This window comes from Natator depressus, chromosome 4 (assembly GCF_965152275.1).
Source record: "Natator depressus isolate rNatDep1 chromosome 4, rNatDep2.hap1, whole genome shotgun sequence".
NCBI classification, from domain to species: Eukaryota; Metazoa; Chordata; order Testudines; family Cheloniidae; genus Natator; species Natator depressus.
The window spans coordinates 80,443,239-80,469,426 of NC_134237.1; the positions used below are offsets into that span (position 1 = coordinate 80,443,239).

Here is a 26,188-nt window from a genome sequence, read left to right on the forward strand (position 1 = left end):
AACAGTAGCTATTGCATAACCCTTGGAAGATGGAATGCAGTGCTACCCTGAAATATTTTTAACTTGTCAACATAAATTGCATCTTAAGTGACAACTACTTTTAAACCACTCACTTAATAGGTTTCAAGACTGCAGCCAGAATTAGAGTTATGTAGCATTAGTTTGTGGTAGCTAGAAAAGGAATCGTCTTGTCCCCATGGCGCCTCTTCCTGGGCACAAAGCTAGGTCAGTGAAATGTTAAACATTTCATGCTATATCATTTCAAAGATGACCCAGTGAACTGGAAATAGAATTTTCACATGGCTTTATATGCTGCAGGATCCACTTTTCTCTGTCTAGAAAAGTGTAGGGTGGGCTGAAATCATATAGAAAAATTATGGTCTTAAATGCTTTGTCATTGCATATATCACTTTTTAAAAAATGATTGGATTCAAAGTTCATTAAAAAATATAGCCCAACTAATTTTTAGTAACTGACATGTAATCACACTTCTAGAGGTCGTCCTTGGTTTAAGAAACATTTAGGAATAGATTTTGCATTACTACAGACATTCAGCACAACATGTGCATTCTATAATCACAGTCAACAATACCTAAATATAATGGGTTCTGTAAGGACCAGATATACCCGAGACTCTTCAGAGCCAGTAGTCTGAAATTAGTTTTCAATAGTCCTCATTCTTTAGATTCAGATCACATACTAAACAATTCCACGAAAACACAAACAAACATAATTTACTAGATTATTCACTAAACTTTATCACATTTTAAAAGTTGAGAAAGCCACACAAATTTGGATAAAATATGAATATAACATTGCTTAAAACTTGCACCAAACTGATCCCAATTTTTCCCAGACATCTTAAACAGCTTCATTAACGTGATTCAGAACTTTTTGGTTTTAGATGGGAATGGAAGTCGAGATGAAAGTAGCTGAAAGTAACTGAAGCTTTTTCCTCTGAAACTGATCTTGCAGATTAGCGCTGGATGAGGACCAAAACTTGTGGATGTTTATCTGAAATGAACTTTTTGCATTACTCATCAATATTTATTTGTATTCATCATCATTATTAATAAATATCTATACTACTGTAGTGTCCAGAGTCCCCAATCAGGATCAAGGTCCCATTGTGCTAGGTGCTGTACAAACACAATCTCTGCTGCACAGAATTTACAACTGAAGACAAGGATGAAGAGAGAGGATACCATCTACTATGTATATTTTTTATGCATTTGAAAAAAGTTTTGATTACTACAAATACATAACCTACGTGCCAGCTATCATCGTCTTGCCCCATAACCAAAAGACAGTTATTGGTTTTGCTCTTATATACATTATGGCAGAACTGGATCCAGTGGAGACCTTTATTATTTACAGTGTATAATCTAAGGGCAATATCCTGCTATCAGTTTTTGCATGCTGCTCTTGGTCAGCTGATTTCAACTGGGAGCGCCACAAGTGGCAGGATATAATGTTAACAGACATGACTGTAACAAGTCTGAGGTTTCACTGGAAGATAGCATAGCCTTGTGGATAGGACATTAGGTATGGACTCAGAAGACCTAGATTGTATTCCCAGCTCTGCCACTGGACTACTGTGTGACCTTGGGCAAGTCTCGTCGCCGCTCTGTGCCTCAGTTTCCCCATATATAAAATTGGGATAAAGACAGTATCTTTGTAAAGTGCTTGGATATGTACTGATGAAAAGTGCTATAGAAGTGCTATACTGTTATTTCTAGTCACTGCTAGATTTTAATATGCTGTGGTAAACCCAGGACAAAAAGCTACAAAAGCGGGGGGGGGGTAGTAATTAGTCCCAGGGGATTAAAAGGCCCCTCCCTATCCACTGAGGAGAGAGAACCAGGGGGCAATAAGGTTCAGCTGGAAAAGGGGTTGCTAGGGAACCAATTAGGTTCAGCTGACTCCAACTATTTGGGACCTTTTTAAACCCTCCCCTGGGTGCAAGGAGGGGAGGAGTGAGGGAGCGAAAGGAGCAGGGAAGCTGCCAGTAGGCTGTTTGCAGCAAGACCCCAAACCTTCCTAGTAGGGAGGCTGCACTTGCTCCCCAGAAGGGAAGGAAAACAAGCACAAGGGACTGACTGAGGAGAGGAGTAGCAGGACCCTGTGCCACCTATAAGGATTCGCCTTGCCCCAAACTTGAGTCTCCAAGGCTAAAAAGGACTGAGCCTACTGAGGCGAACAAGCTATATATGCCACAATGCTTATCAGCTACTGAGATGAACTTGTTAAGAGCAGGTTGAAAATTTTTCTCAAAACTTTTTTTTGGATGAAAACTGGCTTTTCAAAGGAAAAGAACATATTTGTTTCCCTCACAATTTTCTGATTTTTCAGTGGAACATCTAAAATTTTTAGTAAAAACAAAAACGTTTTGATTTTCAAAAAAATTCCCCAAAATTTGCAGAAAATTGAGAAAAAGAAGTTTTAAAAATTCCCATTCAAAATGTACATTTTTGACCAGCTTTCAAAATATATACACTAGCTGTTCCCATTTTGTTCTCTTTCAATTCATTCTGAAATGAAACGAGCTGTGAGACTAAATTGGGAATCCTCCACGAAAACTGTTCCATTTCAAAGTTTTCACTATTTCTGTGTTCACACCAACTAATCTTGCCATCCATGCACAGACAAAAAATACTGCCAAACGAAGAACACAAGTTTTCTACAGACCACATATTCCTACACTGGGGTACTCTTGGGGAACTGCTTGGAGTCTCTTTGTTAAAATTCTGTCACCACACTGAAGGGAGACCTGGGATGATTTCACTACCTGTGATGGAGTTTATCCCTCTGGACACTGTTATAGCATCTTGACAGCGATGACTTCTCCCTAGGGCTCTTAAACTGCTTCAGAAGAGCAAACGGCATACTGTTGACATGCACCAGATTGCACCTAATGACAGGTATTTTCATTTATTTTAAATTGATGGGGAAAAAAGAATTGAATCCTTTGTCCCTCATCCTTCCTCTCTGCAGTGCATGCACCATTGGAAAACAAGGTTTATCAAACTAAGGGGAAATATTTTTGTGGAAACCCATGTTAAAATACTGGTGGCATACCACTGTGCTCCTGTGCCACAGAGAGAAGAGGATAGCTGAAAATGAAAACAAAACAGGATGCCTAAGCACTTGTGCTACACAAACGGCCTTGCTGGCATGGTGTTATGCCCAAAACAACCCCAAAACATATGCAACACGAGAGCATGATGGATGTACATGCAACCAAAAAGTGCTGTCTGATACACAATAGGAAGTAGTAGGTGACAGCAAAAGTAATATGTATGATACCACTGATATCTGGAGTAAGTTATTACAGGAGCTAGGCTTTGCACATTAACATTGCCTCAGGCAACATTAACTTGCAATGTGTGGCTTATACATATAGCAGATTTCCCTATTCCTCATCCATTGCTCCTACCAGCTTTGGTCATAAGGCACTGTGCGAAACATACACATTCATGGAATAATGGATGGTGTGGACCACTGTTCCCAGAAGTATGGCTCTGTCCACGTGGCATGACTCCTTTAGCAATGGCCCTTTCGGTGGACGACTGTGCCACTATTGCTGGTCATGTGCCTGGCTTTTTCTAACATTAGGAGCATACATCAGCAAAGATGGTTTGCTACAAATTGTGTCCTTTTCCCATGAAGCTTTTTGTGTACCCCATATACACCCTTTCCCATGAGAGGAGAGCTTTCAGCTCTTAGAACAGTCCTTTTTGGACATGACAATACAAATTATGTTTTAAATTAGCTTCTCTTTTGTTTCTTACAGACACACTTTTTTCTGCTAACAACGGAAAGACATTGCTTGCAGGTTTCAACGTCCCAGAGAAAGATGGGTCTCCAAATCTTTTTGTCATTTGGCTTGCTAATGTGCTAATTCATTACTTTATATTGTTGCCTGCTGCTATCTGATTAGTGTAATGCATTTTGGAAGAGATAAAATAATTAGTGAATTGGATTAAAAAAATGAAAAACAGAAATAGCTGAATGCAGACTTAAGTCTCCGAGGCCTGGTAAGCCATATGAAGAAATCATTTTATCTGTAGATTAGAGTGAAGCTTACAGTGAGAAACTAGTTCCAATAATCCATGTTTTACAGGGAACAAAGCATCACAATACAACCTCTCCATATGCTGCTGAAATAGAGGACTGCATTTTTGAGCCAAATCTGCTACCAAGCTCTATTAATAATACTTTAGTGTTTTCATAGATATTAAACCTGTTTATCGATCTCAGGAAATTGTCCTTATTTCATTTTCTAAAGATTTGGAATTAATTTGGGGCTCATGAAGAATGCCACCCTGGCATGTTCAAAAATCGTGAGTCAGACATTTTAAAAACATTACAAAACTTGAATGTTTTGTATTTGCTCCCTGGCTTTTGAGCCTTTATGATTCATGTTTTCAAACTTTTTTCTGCAACCATGAGGGCTAGAAACTTACTTATTAAAAAAATGGAGGTTGAGATTCTCAAATAAGCTGCCTGACTCCAGACGCTGGGATTCTAAAACTAACCCCAAATATAGCAATGCGTGGAATACAATTGTGAGAATTTGCCAACACTGAGGAAGTTACACTGATAGGCATAGAAACCAAAGTTCTCTGTTTATTTGCACAACATAACAGAGCAGGGCCCTCAGCAGTTTTGTATGCTTTTCCATACTGTCCCACTGATGCATGTCAAGCATGTGGAGGGACCACATTTATATGAGGTAAATAAAGGTAACTTAGCTCCCACACCCAGTCTTGGTCTCAGGACTGACAACATGTGGCTGTCTAATCTGTATTGCACCAATCATAATCATACAGTAGGCACTAATACAAAAGTTTGAGCTTAAGTGTGGTCCTAGTTAGAGCTATGTTCACTGACATAACAGTTGCAGATTAATACTAAAGGTGGATTTTCTTGTGATATCCCCTTTCCTCTAGAAATCAGAGTGAGACCATCAATTCACATGGTATTAGCCACCCAACAACAGAGAGAGCGATGACCTTAGATCACTTGTAGTGGCCCTTCAAGGAGTACATACCGTGGGGACTACAATATAAACTCTAGCCAAACCTGAACCAAGGAGGACAGAGCCCATTAAAAATGTAAAGAACTGCTATGCTAGCTGAGGCTGGTAGTTGAACAACAATTTTTGCTACCCAGCATTTGGGCCAGACTGATTGGATGTGACATAGCCTCTCACCCCCGCCTTGATCCACGTAAGGGCCCATCACAATAGTAGTCCCTGTGAGTAGCGACTGCTCAGTCTTTGTTCTTTCCCATGAGCAAATCATCAGGGCTGGGAGGAGGGAGGGCCTTGTCCCCCAGTCAGCAGCCTAACAAGTCAGAGCCCTAGTCTTTATGAATCCTAGCGGGATTGTGCCCCCTGAGGTACACTCTCTCTGGGTGCTCTCAGGGGCAGCATGACTTCATCCTGTCTCCTATGATGGCCTGTGTGTAAATCACACAATTGAACCCTTACCTTTTAAGCTTTTAGTTTATTCTCCAACAAACTCTCCAGGCTGGTAAACAAGTACGTGAGTGTGATCAAACTAAGACAGACAAAGGTGCATGCTGGCTGCCTTATGTGAGCTCTTTCCTATCCTCCGTTCAAGACACTGAATCACTTTGATCTTACCCTTCCTTTTCTCTTTGTGTTTGACTCCCTCTTTGAAGCATTTTGTGCGTATGAAGGATGCTATAGTACACTGCGTTGTACTAATTTACACCATAGTTTTACATTTTCATGTACAGGATCCTCTAAAAATAAGTGAAGAGCGTATACATTTGACTGCTTACAAAGCTCCTACAGGTGAAGCTGTGTAAAAGGTGGCTAAAGGAGGGAGGATGTGCCCTTTGTGGTGGAAGGCATTATGTCTCGGAAGGACTGGAGCTGGTATCAGTGTTTCTAGCAACAGTGTAGGGATCCTGTTCATTAGTTGCTACATGCCATTGTCCTTTCTGCCACCTCCAGGAGCTGTCCAATGCACAGCAAGCCACATCCATCAACCCACCTACACATACTCTCAGTACTGCCTAACGTTCTTGTGCCCCTGCTCCCTATACTGCCAACTAATAAAAGGGTGATTTGTAAAATAGCTCAATATGGGAATTAAGCTTGACAAAATGTTAATTTTTTTTCAGCAAAGCACTTCAGCACATTCTTAATTCCTCCTTATTCAGAAAAGCACGTAACCAGGTGCTTAAAGTTAAGCCGTTATCTGATGCTTTCCTGACCAGGGGCTGTTTTGCCAAATCAGGGCCTTTATGGTGACTGATACCAGAGCTAGGAAAAATTGGTGAAAGTTTTTGTGTGTCCCCATGAAACTCAGTGTAAATTTTTGGCCATTTATTTGGCATGACTTTGCTCCCTGAAATTTTATTTAATCCACTAAATTTCACAAACATGGTATTTTTGAACAAAGTATTGTTTTAAATATTTTCATGAACACCTAAAGTAAAAAATATTTGAGGAAATATTTTTTCAAGAATCACTGCAATTTCACAGACACTCACTTTAAAAAACAGACAAGTTTTGTAAATTAAATAAACACAAAACCAACACAGTAGTTATAAATATTTTATCCAGCTCTACTGGACACAAACCCCAAAAGGTCATATCCTGGGTGATTCAAATGGCTTCCTCTGTTATTGACTGAGTGCCCTCAATTCTCATTTGAAGCTAAGGAGTTGAGGTTTTGCCAGGTTGCTGAGACTAAAAGCACACTTCAATAGTCTGCAATGCAGTGAACAATGAGGGGCCTTGTTTTTCTTGTAATTCTTGAAGACATTAATTTTTTTGGGATGGGGGAATGGAAGCTAATTAAGAATCATGAATGACTTAACACCACATTGTGACAGGACACTGTCTTGTGCTCAAGTATAGCATGACATGGGACAAAAAATGAAAATCTGGATCTGTCCCATTTAGTGCAGGGAAATGGCAGTCAGTCCTATACTTAATTCCGATGTTATTTAATCAGAATCATGACAACTATCAATTCTTCAGTTACTAATTTACAGCCACAATTCATTGCTGGTTTTCTTGGCTACGAAACCTAATTATAAATATTTCAGTGAAAAAAAGCTCATCCAACATGACTTTCACTTGAAGGCTATAATTTGCCGCCAGATATATTAATCACAAATCCTGTTCTTGTAGACTGGTTAATGGGTATCTAAAATCAATGTATAACTGAGGAAGCAGGAATATATCAAGATTTAGAAATGTATGGTTTATTTTGTAATTTTGAATGTGACTCTCAATGGTTTTGGGATATGGACTCAGTTTCTATTGTAATAAGAGCAACATCCATATGCACTAGTGATCTGGAAAGATATGAAGACAAAGATAAAATGATACCGAATTATGAATGGCCCAGGAGTTATTGGTAGGAAACCACTAAACATTAACAAACTCAGATATTACTAGTGAGTGTCATGCTCTTGTTTCCCAAGAAAATTGTCTGAACAAGAAAGAATGCTTCATTTACCTCATTGGAAACACCAGGAGAATTGTCTTGAACATAGTCCAAAAGCTTTTTAGGAGGCTGCACCATATAAGCAGAAGTGTAGAGATGAAATGGAGTATCAATGGCAGCAAGGAATGAAACATGTGGAGAAGGTGACATAGTTAGAAACTGAGTGTTGACAGCATCAGATACAAGAGTGACACATATGCAGCAAAATGGGGGTTGACTGGAAGGAAGAGCGTGGTACAATAATTTTGCAATAATATCAAGCATCTTAATAAAATATTAGTAATTTTAGTGAGTAAAACTTCCAGCTTAAAACGTGGATAGTTGAATTAATACCAACAGTTTAAAAACAGGTGAGACAGAAGAATGCAGAATAAAGGATAGCTCAGTGGTTTGAGCATTGGCCTGCTAAACTCAGGGTTGTGAGTTCAATCCTTGAGGGGGCCATTTAGGGATCTGGGGCAAAAATTGGGGATTGGTCCTGCTTTGAGCAGGGGGTTGGACTAGATGATCTCCTGAGGTCCCTTCCAACCCTGATATTCTATGATGGAGTATTTATTGCCTGCTGGTGAAATTTCTATATGGGAAGCCCCCCCTCTCCCAGTGCCTCCCGCCCACTGGCAGCCCTGCCGATCAGCACCTTCCCCTCCCTCTCCGCACCTCCCGATCAGCTGTTTTGTGCCATGCAGGAGGCTCAGAGGGGGAGGAGTGAGGGCACGGCCGACTCAGGGGAGGGGATGGGAAGGGGTGGAGTGAGGGCAGGGCCTGTGGCAGAGCCAGGGGTTGAGCAGTGAGCACCCCCTTGCACACTGGAAAGTTGGCGCCTGTAGCTCCAACCCTGGAGTCGGTGCCTATACAAGGAGCTGCATATTAACTTCTGAAGAGCCGCATGTGGATCCCGAGCCACAGGTTGGCCACCCCTATTATAGAGGATAATAATGACAACTAGTGATATTTTTGTCTCTAGATAGAAATTTTTTAACCTGCCTATGCCCTGCCTACATATGGATGAATGATGATTAAAAACAGTTTTAAAAGCTAGATAAAATGAGGTTAAAGTTAGTCTGTTTGATGAAAATATGAGGATATATTGCAGACTGTTGGACTACAAATTAAAAAAAATACTTAAATATCAAATGCATTGTTTCAGTGAAAAAGAAAAATTAGGATTATATATCTAAAGCTTTAAAAATAATGTAATGGTTTGTATTAATATATATAGGTTTGCAGTCCTTTTCAGTTGCATACACAGGGCTTGCTTCTGCTCTCATTGAAGTCAATGTGGGTTTTGTTATTGACTTAGCCCTGGTCTACATCGGGGAAGGGGGGGAGTCGATCTAAGTTACACAACTTCAGCTACGTGAATAATGTAGCTGAAGTCGACGTACTTAGATCGACTTACCGTGGTGTCTTCACCGCGGTGAGTCGACTACTGCTGCTTCCCCGTCGACTCTGCCTGCGCCTCTCACGGCCTTGGAGTACATGAGTCAACAGGAGAGTGCTCGGGGGTCGATTTATCACATCTAGACTAGACACGCTAAATCGATCCCCGCTGGATCGATCGCTGCCCTCCGATCCGGCGGGTAGTGAAGACATACCCTTAGCGAAAGCTGGAGCAGACCCAAAGTGTGTGCAGATTCAAGTAGATGTCTAGTTTAAATTAAAACTACCACCCCCTATTTAACTATAAAATTATATATCCTGCATGTATGTGTGTGTGGGTGAGGCACACGCACACAAAACAGGCACCATTTAAAAATGCAACGTTGGTGTATTTGTCACTGTAACACTGCAGTTACTGTAGGTGCCTGTGTCAATAAATGTTGAATCCCACACACCTCTCTTTCAACCCCTACCCTCCAAAAGTCAACATTTATTGCCACAGACTCTTGCATTAACTGTAGTATCTACTATACTTAGGATAGAGATGCCATAGTGACAAGCATACCAATGTTGAGTTTCTAAACGGCGTCCACTGTGTGTGGGTGTGTATGTGTATTAAAAGTAGACACGTTCCTTCATACAAAACTGAGTGCTTTTGGCTTTAGTCTGTTTGGAATCTATAATTTTTAAAAATGTCTTCTACTCTTGATAATTTAATTCATCTAATTTTTCCAAATGCAAAAATTTAGTAAAAGTCGTAAGCAATTATGTTTCATATACAACTGATATTACACTTAGCAACTTGTATATACCACTTATTTTATGTAGTCTATGCACCTTAATTAGTGATTAAAATCAGTGTTTTGGCAGATTAAGCACTCAATAAAGAAAATGGCCGAATGTATACACTGGACCCAATTCTGCTGTTCTTTCTCAGGTAAAACTCCTACGGACTTTAGTGGGCTATTTTCCTGAGTTGTGAATCAAAAATTGGGCCCATATTACATAGAAACAAATGTTAGCATACACTGATGAAGATGTAATACTGATGAGTTTAATGTAATGAGGAAGATAGACACACGTCTCTTTGGTATTTGGTGAATTGTATTTTAGCAATATATTATCCTGATGTTTAAATATTAATATTCTATCCTCACTTACCGGACATCCAAACTCCAGTTCTGAAAAGAATTTATACCAGGGTTCATTTTCTAAATCTATGTCATCTGGGTTTATATGATCAGTCTGGAGCCGTTGTGAAGGAAAAGGGAAGGAAAAGGCACACACTGAGCAAAGTGCTGGAAATGTCATGTCACATTAACACGACAAACACACACACAAAAAACAAATAATAGGGGGAAAGGGAATGAAATAAACCCAAGAATGAAGATGGGATTCTACATGGAACATGTTTGTTTTTGTCACAGACCACTTGTTTTAAAATGCCTCCTTTTTCAGCTTGCTCTTCCAGTGGTCATTGCATAATGTTACACAGAATATGGAAAATGTCAAGCACTTTAAAAATAATTTTTCAAAAGCTGAGTATTATCTTTGGCAGCATGAACAATTAGGATCTAAAACTTATTATGTGTCCTGTAAAAGAAAGGATCATAATTATAGAACAAATGTAATGGCTAGTTGCTTGTTTTGTGTATAACACTTTGTTCAGTACACTTAATGCCAGCATATGAAGATTCCTTGTTAAGAAAACATTTAAATCTGTTTTCTTCTTTAGTGTGTACAAAAAAGTACCCAAACTGACCAATGGTAGATAGACACACATGATTTTAGCAGTGTTGCTTTCAGCCACTCTTGGTCTTCTTACGAAAGAAGGCATGTTAATTCTGTATCTTTTCAACCTTAAGCTAAGCACACAGCACAGATAAGCAATATGCATCATGCAAGCATGATTATGTTAAAAAGCCATTTCAGCTTCTGTAATGAGCCTGCTATCTATTTAAATCATCTTATTTGAAATTTATATTAATAGTAATTATGGATTCTGAGTGCTTTTGGTTTTTTAAACAAATCTTTTGTCTAATGCAGACCTTTTGATTTCATTATTTTTATATTGTCAATGCATTAATTTCCATATGAAAATGTTTACATTTTGCAGCAAAAAATGGGAACAAGTATGAATTACAGCTAGTGAGCTGCCACCTTGGCCAACACATCTGGGACTAAAATGAGGATCTCCAAAGTTAAATACATGAGCTGCTACAACTTGAGCTAAAGAACCAAAGCTCTGTAGCTCGGGGCTGGAACACCTCATGTCCTCTGTGGATTGGCACCGAATGGGACCCTGTACCACACACCCCAGTGGTGTAAAATAGCTTAAAGGAAACTGTCCAAGGAGCAGAAAAGTAAGTGACAGAATTCTTCATGCAGCATGAAAAAACAACAGTCCAAAATACTGGCAGCTCCAGTGGGATAAATTTATTTTAAACTTTGTTTTTTAAAATACTTTCCAAAGGATATTGGATTCTTTTGTGCAGCCTAAAGTAAACTGTCATTTGGCAGAAAGGTACAGCATACCCTTAGTTTAAAGTTTCTGAAATACAGCCCCCCCTTATTCTTAAGCTCATATGATTGTATTTAAAATGTAGTAATGTGTAGCTATAGTATGCCAGTTTATCATCTATCATAAACTAACGTCAGAGGGGTAGCCGTGTTAGTCTGGATCTGTAAAAGCAGCAAAGAGTCCTGAGGCACCTTATAGACTAACAGATGTAGTGGAGCATGAGCTTTCATGGATCATCCAACGAAGTGGGTATTCACCCATGAAAGCTCATGCTCCAATATGTCTGTTAGTCTATAAGGTGCCACAGGACTCTTTGCCACTCAGAAACTAACTAACCCAATGCCTGCCTGAAGAATGATGTTGGTGATTCAGTAGGCAACACTGCCCTGAATCAAGTTGGAGCCAATGTCTCAATATGATGTTATGGGGCATAGTTAGGTTGACCATATTTCCCAAAGGGAAAATGGGACACCGCATGGGGCTAGCCCCTGGCCTGAGCTGCTTGCCAGAGCCTTGCCCCCCGACCCCACACAGGGCTGGAATTGCTGCTTGCCCGAGCCCTGCCTGCCCCCCCACCCTCACAAGCCTGGTGCAGGCATCGCTGCTAGCTCAAGCCCTGCCTACCCTCCACCCAAGCCCTGCCTCCTCTCCTGCATGGGGCTGGCATCGCTGCTCACACCCTCCTCCCCCCACATGTTCCTCCACATCCCACATTTTTTGACAAAAGTGGGCATTTGTCCTGTTTGCTCTTGCCAACTGATCAAGTTGGTAAAAGCAAATGGGACAAATGCCACTTTTGTCAAAAAGTCGGGACAAGGCTTAAAAAAGGGATGGGCCTAGCCAAAAATGGGACAAAATACAACATGGTTTTACAAAAGGTAGATCATGCCAAACCAACCTGATCTCCTACTTTGAGAAAGTAACAGATTTTTTAGACAAAGGAAACGCAGTGGATCTCATTTACCTAGATTTCAGTAAGGCGTTTGATATCGTGCCACATGGGGAATTATTAGTTAAATTGGAAAAGATAGGGATCAAATATGAAAATTGAAAGGTGGATAAGGAAATGGTTAACAGGGAGACTACAGCACGTCCTACTGAAAGGTGAACTGTCTGGCTGGAGGGAGGTTACCAGTGGAGTTCCTCAGGGATCAGTTTTGGTACCAATCTTATTTAAACTTTTTATTACTGACCTCGGCACAAAAAGTGGGAGTGTGCTAATAAAGTTTGCGGATGATACAAAGCTGGGAGGTATTGCCAATTTAGAGAGAGACCGGGAAATCATACAGGAAGATCTGGATGACCTTGTAAACCGGAGTAATAGTAATAGGATCAAATTTAATAGTGAGAAGTGTAAGGTTATGCATTTAGGGATTAATAACAAGAATTTTAGTTATAAGCTGGGGACGCACCAATTAGAAGTAACGGAGGAGGAGAAGGACCTTGGAGTATTGGTTGATCATAGGATGACTATGAGCCGCCAATGTGATATGGCTGTGAAAAAAGCTAATGCGGTCTTGGGATGCATCAGGCGAGGTATTTCCAGTAGAGATAAGGAAGTTTTAGTACTGTTATACAAGGCACTGGTGAGACCTCACCTGGAGTGCAGATGTGTGCAGTTCTGGTCTCCCATGTTTAAGAAGGGTGAATTCAAACTGGAACAGGTACAGAGAAGGGCTACTAGGATGATCCGAGGAATGGAAAACCTGTCTTACAAAAGGAGACTCAAGGAGCTTGGATTGTTTAGCCTAACCAAAAGAAGGTTGAGGGGAGATATGATTGCTCTCTATAAATATATCAGAGGGATAAATACTGGAGAGGGAGAGGAATTATTTAAGCTCAGTACCAATGTGGACACAAGAACAAATGGATATAAACTGGTCACTGGGAAGTTTAGACTTGAAATTAGACGAAGGTTTCTAACCATTAGAGGAGTGAACTGTTGGAATAGCCTTCCAAGGGAAGCAGTGGGGGCAAAAGACCTATCTGGCTTTAAGGTTAAACTCGATAAGTTTATGGAGGAGATTGTATGATGGGATAACATGATTAATTGATCTTTAAATATTCATGGTAAATAGGCCCAATGGCCTGTGATGGGATGTTAGATGGGGTGGGATCTGAGTTACTACAGAGAATTCTTTCCTGGGTATCTGGCTGGTGAATCTTGCCCATATGCTCAGGGTTTAGCTGATCGCCATATTTGGGGTCAGGAAGGAATTTTCCTCCAGGGCAGACTGGAAGAGGCCCTGGAGGTTTTTCGCCTTCCTCTGAGGCATGGGGCACGGGTCACTTGCTGGAGGATTCTCTGCTCCTTGAAGTCTTTAAACCACGACTTGAGGACTTCAATAGCTCAGACATAGGTGAGAGGTTTTTCGTAGGAGTGGGTGGGTGAGATTCTGTGGCCTGCATTGTGCAGGAGGTTGGACTAGATGATCATAATGGTCCCTTCTGACCTTAGTATCTATGAAAAAGGGATATATGGTCACCCTAGGCATAGCGCTATTTTTTTCATGAAAAAGAACGCTGAGGTCTTGACCATTTACAGTAATTAAACATCCCATGGCAGTTTTCTAGCAGAAACTCAAAGGGTTTGATTTAATCACAACAGATCACCAATCTTGATCTGTTGAACAATTAAGAGCACTACTGAACTATCTAGATCTAGGTATTTATAAGATATTACTATAGCACCTGAGCACTACCCAAGACTACAGATTTATTCTCATAGCACTCCTCAGATGTAGGGGAAATGTTATTCCAGTTTTACAGATGGGGAACTGAAGCCCACAGATAAATTACTTTCCTATATCACGTACCAGAGAAGGAAGTGACTTCAGATCTCCTGAGTCATACTCTTATACTCCAGTCATAAAATCATCCTTCATCTCTACAATATTTATAGTTCAATATTACTATGGGCAATCTGCTGTGATTCAATACAACATACCTTCCAAGACTTTAACAGAAAAATTACATTGAATTTGGCTTCGTGAATTGCCCAGTCCAGATTTGCTACTTTATTAGTCTTGAATTAAATGTCTATTTTAGAAGAGCACACAAACTACAGAAGTCTAGTATATAACTGAAGAGAGATGAAGACAGTACAAAGGAAAACATCTGAAAAAAATCATGAATGCAGAGAACTAATCAGTAGTACTTCCTACTCTTCAAATTACAATATTTGGACTATTCCATTTTTTGCACACCTTTTTGAAACACACCATGATTCTGAACTAGATAACCTGGGAAAAAGGTAAAAAACTACTGGTTTGTCCTCATTCCCATAGCCTAAGGGCTTGTCTACGCAGTGGGGTAATGTGCTCTGTAGGAGTATGATTGCTAAAGTGCACTTACTGTGCATTAATTGGGCCATGTAGATCCTGCTGGTGCTCTAACACAGTGCTGTTTGAAAGAGTACTATGTTAAGGTGCACTAGGGAACCTTTAGTGCACAACAGGAGAGTCTGCATGGACCAATTAATGCACATCATGTTAGAACGTTTTAGAAAACACACTTCTGTAAAGCACATTACCTCATGGCGTAGACAAGCCCTGAGTTACACTATATTTAAGACAGAAGAGCACTTTATATAGATTTTCATACCAAAGAGGGCATTTTCCTTAAAGTCACATTGACATATGGAGTAGCCTAACAGTTGGTTCAGGAATTCACAGAGTTAACCTACAGTGAATCAGTGTGTCCTGGATAACAACATTTCCGGCTACACCAACAAAGAAGTCAGTGGTGTTCCTTACAGAAAATGGATCAGTCAGACACTTGGGTTCTATGTTGCATCTCCTGAAACAGGGAGGCCAGAGGGGGCAGTGTGGGGCCACGTATGCCAGCCCAAAGCAGCTTCAGGGATGGTCTTCCAGACTGTTATGACCCACCAGAGCAGCCCATAGGGATTGAGGTGGAGGCCAAAATCTTACCATTCCTTCTCGCCATCCTAAAACATCTTGATTTAAAAACAAACAGAAGGCTGTATTTCTGTTTGTTCAGAGAAAGCTGGAAATGACAGATTTGTCTGGAGTTTCACCGTCTTTGAATTGTTCAGGACGCTTATATAATATCCTGCGAAGAATAGCATGAGTACACAAAGAAATAGAATAGCACGAGGCTTTCTCCATGGAGGTAAGACACATTGTTTTGTTTACATATTCAGCAGCAGAGGGCAGCATATTAAACCAAAAGGGCATGGTTCAAGTGGTGCAACTATAGCGAACATGGTTACAAGTTTTTTGTAGCAATCATAGTGAGTTTGCTGGACGCTGAGCTCTTCCTCTTTTCAAGTACTGAATAGAGCTTTGGCCACATGACTCCCACTGACTATAATGGGAATCATTTGTCTGAAAAGTCTGTTTGGGGCTTTGAAAATGTACATCTTAAACTACATCCTGCATTTCCTGTGTTAGGATCGTATAAGGCCAATTGCTTTCACCTGGCTGTCAGTACCCCTCCCCCGCTGAACAGATCTTTTTTCTTTGTTCTTCTCACTAGGATTCATAGAAGGGCAAATCTATTTTGACACAAGAAAAGAAATTTTGGTTTTGTCTCCTAAACTAGGTTTGAATAGATCCAGGGGTAACAAGGACATGTAAATCCAAGAAGAATGCTATTCCCTTTATGACATGCTAGTTAACACAGATAACACTGAATACATTTTTAATTACTTATAGCAGGTTGAGAATTTCTCCCACAATGCATAACGATTTAGGAAGAATCTTTATTCTTGTGGCCTTTACAAAGAGTATTCAGCACAACATTCTATCAATGTATTCAAAACATAGGAAAAATTAATGGACAATATGGACTGCATTTTCAAAAGTGGCTCCTATATTTTCATTTGGAATTTTGCCTGGGTGACTTTGATCTACATAAACATGCATTTACAGGCACAAACCACGTCTATATGTGAAAAGTGTGCAGTTAAATGGCTACTGACCCAATTTCCTTATGCAAAAATCCAACATTCTGTGGATGGATATTCAGAGGCAAGGTTGAGGTCTCTTTGGAAATATGGCCAGTGTGTTTCTCATGACTTTGTCTTTATTTGCCCCTTCTATTCTTGGTCCCTAAAAGGAATCACTCTACTTGTTTTCTTATGGCTGTTTTGGCTCCAGGTCCATTACAGGTTGGTTAGTTCTTGTGTCTTTGTGACAACAAAGCATCTCTTTAATGAGTTAGAGAGCTGAATTTCTAATTCCAGCTTCAAGGAATTTAAAATAACATTCCTGGTTGATACAAAGGACCATTCCAGTTCAAACGCTGATTTTGCGTGTTCTAATAACAAGCTTGTAAAGTCAGAGCCAAACAAATCTGAACGCTGTAGGTCAAAAATCAGACCCAAATTTCTTCACACAGGCACAAAAAAGTTTACGGCTCCTTGCTGTTACTGCTAAAGGACATATAGTAATACTTTTGTATTTCTGTCCATATTAAGATTAATGAGTCCTCTTGCATATGAAGTCAATGTGAATTTTGCATTTAAAACAACTGCAAGATCAGGCCCATTGTAAAAAAGTTCAGACTTGAAATTGATCTAATGTGAAATTATCAAACTCTGGTGTTGATTGCCCTTATATAATATGCATTAAATACCTACTAAAAATCTACCACTTGTCACATCAAACATTTTTATAAGCACCTTTTTGTAGGACCACCAAAAACTTTCTTTGCTGGCTTTATTGCAGATGTAGACTAATACCATGTTCCTAGGCCTGGCATAACATCAGTGATGCTGGTGTACAAATAAGCAAAGAAAATCACCTTTAGTTCCATTAGAAACCTGGGAAAATATATTTGCCAAATGCAAAAGGATTAATTTGGTAGAGAACAAAATTTTAAGTTTGTAAGAGTAAAATAAATCCAAAGTATTAAATACTAATTAACTACCTTATTTTAAATTCATAAGTAAGTGATAATTCTATGTATTTATTAGGCTACTGAATCAGATACTACCTTACCTGGTATTTAGCTGCTGGGAGACTATTCCACAGCCTAATACGTTTCACTGTCAAGATGCTTTTCCTAAAATTCAGTCTTATATTTTTCTTTAATTTCATTCTGTTGCTCCTAGTTATACTCTCCAAAGCAGCATCCTAAATAATTCCTCTTCCTCCTCATGGTTTATACACTTCAATATTGGTAGACATCCTCAATAGTCTGTTACCAAGCTATGCATATTCAGTCATTTTATCTTTACTCATAAGCCAATCTGCTCCAATCCCCTTATCATTTTTGTTGCTGTTCTCTGGACTCCCTCAGCTTTGTCAATATCTTTCTTCTAATGTGCCTAGAATTGAAAGCAACATGCCAGGTATGTCACAATAGAGTCACACAGAAAGGACCTATTACCTCCCTCCTTTGTGATGTGAGGCTGCTGCACACATGATGCTGCAGCCTTAAATTGCATTGGCCTTTTTTGTATCCATAGCACATAGCAAATCAGACATGATTTTGCAATCTATCACTCATAAATCTTTTTCAGCGTTACTGTTTCCCAGGCTGCTCCCTACCATTCAGTACATGGCTTTTGAATTATTTGTCTGCATATATATTATTTTGCATTTTTCCAAGATGAATCTCATTTTGTTATTTTCTTCTTATGTTTCTAATCTCTCTAGGTCTCTTTGAAATGGTCACAATTTAGTATCATCTGAAAATTTCACTAGCATTCTGTTCACTTCCTCTTCTAGATCACTGAGGAAGATGTTGAATGATACTGAACCTAACATAGATTTTAGCAGACTCTTCTACTCTTTCTTAACTTGATACACTGCCATGTATCATTTTCCTTTGTCTAGTTTTTTAGCCAGTATTCAATTGAATTTGCCATGTAAGATTTAATTAATACAGTATACAATGCTTTAATTAAATCTAAATGTATTGTATATTGCATACTGCCTTTCCTTCATCCATTAATATTGTAATTCTGCCAGAAAAGCAATATATTACTTCATGTAACTTAACTTTTATAATCAATAACAGTTACTCAGTGGAAATTTCTAAACTGATGTTAATTCTGATAGCTTAGCACTGTGTGGATTTAGAATCTGCTCAAAAGGAAGCCATCTTAGGGACAGCACACTGTATTTGCTACTGTATTTTACATAAATTCCTCATTACCATTTTGAAAACTGAAATACATAGCATTGAAATGTTCCCCTTCCCTGAATTTATTAATACTGTAGTTACACTGTCACATTTTGAGAACACTTGCTGTGCAAAGAGATGATTGCCTGTAACTACATCAGCCATGTCTGATCTTGCAACCTTTGGAGTAGTTCACTGACTTGCAAAGAGTCTGTATAAGGATTACTTGTGGAAGAAAAGGTTGCACGATTAGGCCCCAAATCCTCCCCATCCAATCAGAAAAGAGGAAAGCTTTTCTACTGGAAAAGCATATTTTATTTGCTTAAGAAATTTCCAGCAATGGTCAAATATTTTTAGAAAAAAAATCTTATTTTCTTAAAATCTTAAAACTTATTTAATCATATCTCTATTAAAGTTGAAAAATTATATTATCACATTCCTCAGCATTGCAGGCCCAGTATGAAATTACTCGTTATTTATTTTTCATACCAGAAAATCAAATTTATTAGAGATGTGTGTCCTCACATGAAATATCTCTAATTTTCAAAAAGTCAATTTTTACCTTCAGCCTGCCACCTCTCACTTGCTGAAGACTGTCTTCAATTGAAAAGATTGGTAAATGACCCTATCCGTAATACAGCCACTGTGATAGAAAAATCACTCAGCAAAAATATAATTACTTTTTCACAGATTTGTAAATTCAGCTTGACAATAAAACTACCAGCTCTCATAAGTCAGGGACATTTTGGTAAATCATTAGAATTAGTAATTAGTTCAGTCAGTTTAAATGGCCTGTGCTGAAAAGTGAAATTTCCCTTTGAAAGAAAGTCCCAGTTCTGTAAGAGCCCTATTTCATGGAGTCACACAGCTTGCTATAGAAGCTAGTTAACTGGACCCACATTATTACATAAACCATAGAGAAATATGATGAAACAGAGCCATCAGTGCAATTATTTAACATACTGTTGACATACTATATATGCCACAATCCATGCATGCGATACATTTATTTTTCGATTAATAAAATGAGCCCTCTGAATTTATGTATAATAATACTAATATAATAATTATATTATAATGTTATAATACTAATATTATAATACTATGCACAATAATTACATAAACTCCCCCTTAAAACATGACTCCATCAACCATTGCATCTCGCAGAAAAAAGATAACATGATATGCATCAATCTCCATAAATGACGGGGTATTGGAACACTACCAGGGTACAGTAGAAGAGCTGGTTGCATATGCCTTTTCAGTGAATGGAAACTTAGATTAGTGATCATTTTGCAAGCATTAGATTTCAGCCTTATTAGACATGCTTGTGAGGAATCTCACAACTACAGACATATGGCTCAGAAAACAGCAATAAAAATTTTTTAGCCACAAGTTAGTGTACAGGCAACACAATGTTCTTGAGATGATACCATTAGGCACATATCCAGAAAACACACTGTAGGATTTTTTTTCTGGACTATCTAGTGACTTACCACCACAGGCAGGTGCATAACTCCTATGTTAATCATATGTGTTGATAAAATTATTGTAATCAGGTGACAAACTGAGTGCTGGATATGCATTCAAATTGCAACAAGTAGTTTCCATGAACTTACATTTAACATGTGAAATCTAAAAGGAGGTTAATTTCTCACAGTGATTCTTTGACTTCTTTTTAATGCCAAAGAAGCTAAATTGAACAAGTAAATCAAACCAATCCCAAATTATCTACACAACCATCCAGGAGGATCAAGGCAGAATTTTCCATGTGAGCTGACCAAACTCCAAATACAAAAGTGGATATTCAATACTAACTAGTTATAATTTGCAGTTAAAATAATAAGCACAAATTTAACTCTCACTAAGCCTTTTGTTGTGGGAACACGTTTCATATACACCTCTTACCGGTCTTTCATGTTCAAGAATTGATGACTTCCCCGGCTCGTATTCAAAAATACTTCTTGGTTCAGAACGGAATTTGCGGGTATCTACTTTTCTGTCAGGAGGATCCCAGTCATTTCTAAATAACAAACATAAACAGTTGAGCGGGATTGTCTTTTCCACCAACACTGCAGCTCTGTAAAAGGCATATACATATGTCAGCAGTTACACTGCACCATACAACTTGCTCTCTCTCCCACCCTCAATCATGAAAGTTACAACCAACCTCACCAGGTTCCAGCAATGACAGAAAACATGCAGATTTTAGTCTACTGGATGTGGATTTTATTCTACATTTTTAGTACATACTAGAGATAAAATCCTGCTTGTCTTACTCACACAGTTAGTCCATTGACTTCAAGGGGCTATTCACAAGAGGAAAGTGAACAGGATTTGGCCCAAAATGCATCAATAGAATATTAAGACAAAGACATAACCCTCAAAGGGAAGGAATATGAATTAAGCAAAGCTTAGCCCCCTTAACTTACTCCATGTGTCTATGCCTGTGTCTACACTGGCCTTTTTCTTTCCTACTATTGCTAGCACTGGTGCAGCTTTACTGGTGATAAAAATAGTGGAGATGCTAGCGTAATGTTTGTTCCACAGTAAATCTGAAATGTATATAGAAAGGTTTTTATGCATTTGAAATGTACAATAAAAGTAGTAAACATGACTAAATCCCCTCACAATATTATTATAGATATTGATATCAATTATTGATATACATTTCCCACCACTGTTGTTCCATATGTCATAGCAATGGTGGGAGTGGTAATGTAGACAGGATACAACCAGTATTTTTACCACTATATTGGGTGTATCAGCTCTGAGCAGGTTGAGATGACACAGTAGTTAAAATGCTGGTGGCCATCCGAAGCATTTATTGTATCACACATATAAATACAGTAAAACTTAAAGACGCTTTAATTGTATAGGTAAATGCTAAATGCTTTAGTCACTGGACAAAGCTTTCACAAATACATACTGATTAAATTACATAGTTAGCAAAATGTTTCATGCTCGATAACTTCAGGAACAATATTTAAAGAAAATAGTATAATGGATGCTCTGTATGCTGATCTGTAGCTGTATTCTTCTCACTTGTTTGTGTCCAGATACGCTGTTCAACTGGAAGTTTGCTTAATCAAATAAATGATCATTTCAGTTCATCTTTATAAGCTCTTCAGGTCAGGCACCTTGAGTGCAATTCTGGTCCTACTTATTCAATGGGAGTTGACTTCAATAGCACCAAGATTTCATCCATTATCTTTATAACTATAAATTGCCTAGCAGCTTGTTGGTGCTATCCACTAAAAGAAATCACTTGTATTCTATTTTAATTAGTTTCTTATATTGCATCCCTCACCATAATATCTCAGCACTTATTTGGACTACATTTCATTTGTGGTTGTCAGCTAGTTGTTATAATGGCAGGAACTTTCATTTCAGGGCAGTTTTTGCCATCGCTAGCCTTATTGTATTTAGGACGACTGCAGCCTACGTGTCTTTTTAATTAGAAATGTGGCAAATGGCCCACCAGTAACTCATGGAGGAGAGTCGCTGGTAATTGCTGCATGTGTTCACAGTAAAAGCTAGCAAACCTTGGTAAATTATGTCAGCCTATGTTGCATCATATGATGTGACATAGCTTGAAGTGACCTGACAGTAAGCAAAGCACATGTCATGTTTTATCATGTGCTTAAAAGAAATATCTATACAGTAGCTTTTCTGTTGAAAGTACACAGCACAGGTATGTTTGCAGGAGCAAGTGCTGGGATTCAGATATCTCTGCTGTTGGATTATTGTACATTTCAAGAAAAGTAAAACCATCTTTTTCACTTATTGTATATTTTAACTGGGAAGAAGTTATGGTTTCAGAGCAGAAAATTGAAATTATGCCTCCCAAGAATGTGTTCTGTATAGGCTGCATTTTATTCAAAATAACTCAGAGAATTTAAGTCATTTTAAAGACTAAAAGATGCCATTAAAATTTACATTCATACTCATTTTACTTCATTTACAATTTTTAGCCCTTAAACCCTTATGTGCTGTGACTTCTTCTGTTTAACTGATAATGTGAAGCATACCATATCTTGCCTCCCAGCTCCAAAGATGTGATGCATGTGGACCCTAAACCTTCTTAGGTGAGGGTTTAAATGCTTTGGTTTCATAGACAATTAAAAATCTCCTAGTGAAAAGAAAGACTCACTCTTTTAATGCTGGTGCCATGGCTGACTGGGCATTACAGCGGTCATGAGTACACAAAGCTAAAGACTTCAGAATTCCCCAATCTGGAGAACTTGGATTTCTTCTGTCAGTCTCGTCATCCACAAGATTAGAATAGAGAGGTGACATATCCAAATTAATGGCTGGAATGGTTTCCTCCAGGCAGAATGAATTGCAAGAGACCTTGGTTCCTGGCTCCTAAAAGGATCTTCACTCTATCTGGCCAGGTGGCAGGACTATCACCGCAACTCCAGAATTTGGGTAGAGGTAAGCGGTTCTGCATTTCTGTACGGCATGCTAACAAAAGCCTTTGTGAGGCACCTACACTGTAATCGCTAGTAGAGGTTCTTATCCTGCCCTGGCCAACCAGACCATGGCAACAGCCATCAAGCTTAAACAATGTATCCAGTTCTGGGAAAAACTAAGGCCCTAAGGTACAGAAGACAGACAGGAAAGCAAAAGCAATTTATTTTCACCTGATATAAAACATTTCTTAAAACAGAAACCAAACCAATTAAACTTGGGTCCAAGTGCTTACTCCTGAGTGGTTCATTCGAGCTATTAGAATCATTATTATATGATCATAGAATATTACAATATTATGAGATTAAAATACATTACATTCTACTCCTTGCTCACATTGATAATAGAGTAAAACAAATTAGTTATCTTTTAGAAAGTATTTATATACAGCTATTTTGAAAAGCTGCAATGATAGGATCAATTGGTTGAATGTTCAAAAGCTCCTAATTTTCTTTTCCTACAATACATTCTGTAGATTACTAAGGGATTTTTTGTTTGATTGTTGTTTTTCAAATTCAGTGTCTGATAAAGTTTATTATTCATTGCATAGCATTCCTTTTATAGATATAAAAGACATTTCCTGCTATCAACAAGACAGAATGGGCCAAATTCTGCTCTCATTTATATGGTGCATCCAAGATACTGGAGGTTGCATCCATAACTTGGAGCAGAATTTGGCGCATTTTGTTTTCTTAAAACGCATTGCTGTTAATATTTAGAAATAGTTAATGTAAAACTGGATTTTGAACTAGTACCTGCAACTGTGCTGAAATTTCTAGGGTCTGCATGTATGAAAATAAAAAGTTTGCTCCAGCACTGGAACCTGTAATTGCAATAAATAGTACAGCACTTTTCATTTAATCTGATCTTCTTTGACTAAAGGGAGAGGGGATTCTTTCCTGAACTAACAGGATTTAGCTCTTGGTGGGCTGAATATTAATTCCAACACTATGATTTGTGCTACTGCAGCAAGAGAGGCAGGAAAATGGGGAGAAAATGCCCAAGTCCCTTCAATCTGAAACCCTTCTTCTGCTTCAAAAGAAGAGATAGGGAAAAGGGGAGGAGGATATGGAATTTTCCTCATCATGTCTCCAAAGATGTGCCCCACAAACATCTCAGATGGGTTCACACAGCTTGTACTATGGGGCTAAAAACAGCCATGTAGACATTTGGGTTTGGGCTGGACCTCTGAGTCCCACCCATCTCACCTGGTTTCAGAACCCAAGCTCCAGCCCGAATGGGAACATCTACAAAGCTGTTTTTAGTGCTGCAGTGTGAGCCTGGAGAGCCAGAGTCTGTAGACCCAGGCTCTTAGACTTGCCACCACTGGTGATTTTTTGGAGTGCAGATGTACCCAACGTCTCAAACTACTTTTATGCATCAGCACAAAGTCATAGTGAGAAATGGTCACTACAGCTTGGATCATTCTGAAATACAGGAGGCAGGTCAGTTCCATGGAAAAGAGTGGATGTTCAATATGCTTTATAAGGTATCATTTGCACAAGACTTCCTAGGCTCCTTAAATACCAGTGCCAGACAAGACAGCATCAAGCATGGTGCCCACACTGGAACAATAACATCATTTAATATCTGAATGCCCCACTGAGTCATGGCCTTGTTCTCATAAGAACATAAGAATGCCATACTGGATCAAACCAATGGTCCATCCAGCCCAGTGTCCTGTCTTCCGACAGTGGCCAATGCCAGGTGCTTCACAGGGAATGAACAGAAAACGGCAGTTTATCAGATGATCCAGTCCCAGCTTCTGGCAGTCAGAGATTTAGAGCATGGGGTTGTGTCCATGATCATCATGGCTAATAGCCATTGATGGATCTATCCTCCATGAATTTATCTCATTCTTTTTGAACCCGGTTATAGTTTTGGCCTTCACAACATCCCCCAGCAATGAGTTCCACAGACTGACTGGGCGTTGTGTGAATAAATACTTCCTTATGTTTGTTTTAAAGCTATTGCCCATTAATTTCATCGGGTGACCCCTGGTTCTTGTGTTGTGTGAAGGGGTAAATAACACTTCCTTATTCAATTTTTTAATACCATTCATGATTTCATAGACCTCTATCATATACCTCCTTAGTTATCTCTTTTCGAAGATGAACAGTTCTAGTCATTTAATCTCTCCTCATATGAAAGCAGTTCCATACCCCTAGTAATTTTTGTTGCCCTTCTTTGTACTTTTTTCAATTCAAATACATCTTTTTTGAGATAGGGCAACCAGATCTGCAAACTGTATTAAAGGTGTGGGCATATCATGGATTTATAGTGGCATTATGATATTTTCTGTCTTATTATCTATCCCTTTCTTAATAGTTCCTAACATTGTTAGCTTTTTTGACTGCCGCTGAAAATTGAGCAGAAGTTTTCAGAGAACTATCTACAATGAATCCAAGATCTCTTTCCTGAGTAATAACAGCTAATTTAGACCCCATCATTTTGTATGTATAATTGGGATTATGTTTTCCAATATGCATTACTTTGCATTTATCAACACTGAATTTCATCTGCCATTTTTTTGCCCAGTCACCTCGTTTTGAGATCCCTTTGTAACTCTTCAGTCAGCTTTGGACTTAACTATATACATTTATTTTGTATCATCTGCAAACTTTGACACCTCTGGTGTCTTTTTTAAAAACCAGAGTTACATTAGCTATCCTCTAGTCATCTGGTAGAGAGGCAATATGTACACTATCACAGTTAGCAGTTCTGCAATTTCATATTTAATTTCCTTCAGAACTCTTGGGTGAATAACTTCTGGTCTGGTGACTTATTACTGTTTCATTTATCAATTTGTTCCAAAACCTCTTCTCTTGACACCTCAATCTGGGGCAGTGCCTCAGATTTGTCACCTAAAAAGAATGGCTTAAGTGTGGGAATATAAAAATTGTCAATATTTAGTCATCTCCCTTCATGTAATGTAATTGAATGGGACTCTTTTTCAGTTGACTATTTCTCTTCAGTTCCTGCCTGTACTTTATCAACTTCTATCCAGTCCTATTTACTAGGATACAGGATATCCCCTTTAATAAATCCCTTCCTAAGGAGTGTCTCTATCTGATTCATGTGAGCCCTCTACAACCTTTTTAATTTTACATGCCAGTAATCTGGTTTCATTTTGGTTTAGGTGGAGCCCATCCTTCCTGTACAGGCTGCTCCTTTCCAAAAAGGTTCCACAGTTCCTAATAAACCTAAATCCCTCCTCCAAACACCA

At 38.8% G+C, this 26,188-nt stretch overlaps 1 protein-coding gene across 14 annotated transcripts in view; it reads right to left on the reverse strand.

The window, feature by feature from the left end:
- The window catches only part of SORBS2 (sorbin and SH3 domain containing 2), a 279,268-nt gene that overhangs the window by 46,643 nt on the left and 206,437 nt on the right, over positions 1-26,188 (reverse strand). For 9 of the 14 annotated variants that reach the window (XM_074951273.1, XM_074951271.1, XM_074951274.1 and 6 more), the window contains 3 exons: positions 20,398-20,512; positions 10,035-10,118; positions 7,506-7,562 (listed from right to left, as the gene is read on the reverse strand). In XM_074951273.1, coding sequence (XP_074807374.1) covers positions 7,506-7,562; positions 10,035-10,118; positions 20,398-20,512 — 256 coding nt within the window. The remainder of the gene's footprint in view (positions 1-7,505; positions 7,563-10,034; positions 10,119-20,397; positions 20,513-26,188) is intronic. The other 5 variants (XM_074951279.1, XM_074951278.1, XM_074951276.1 and 2 more) reach the window with 1 other exon arrangement.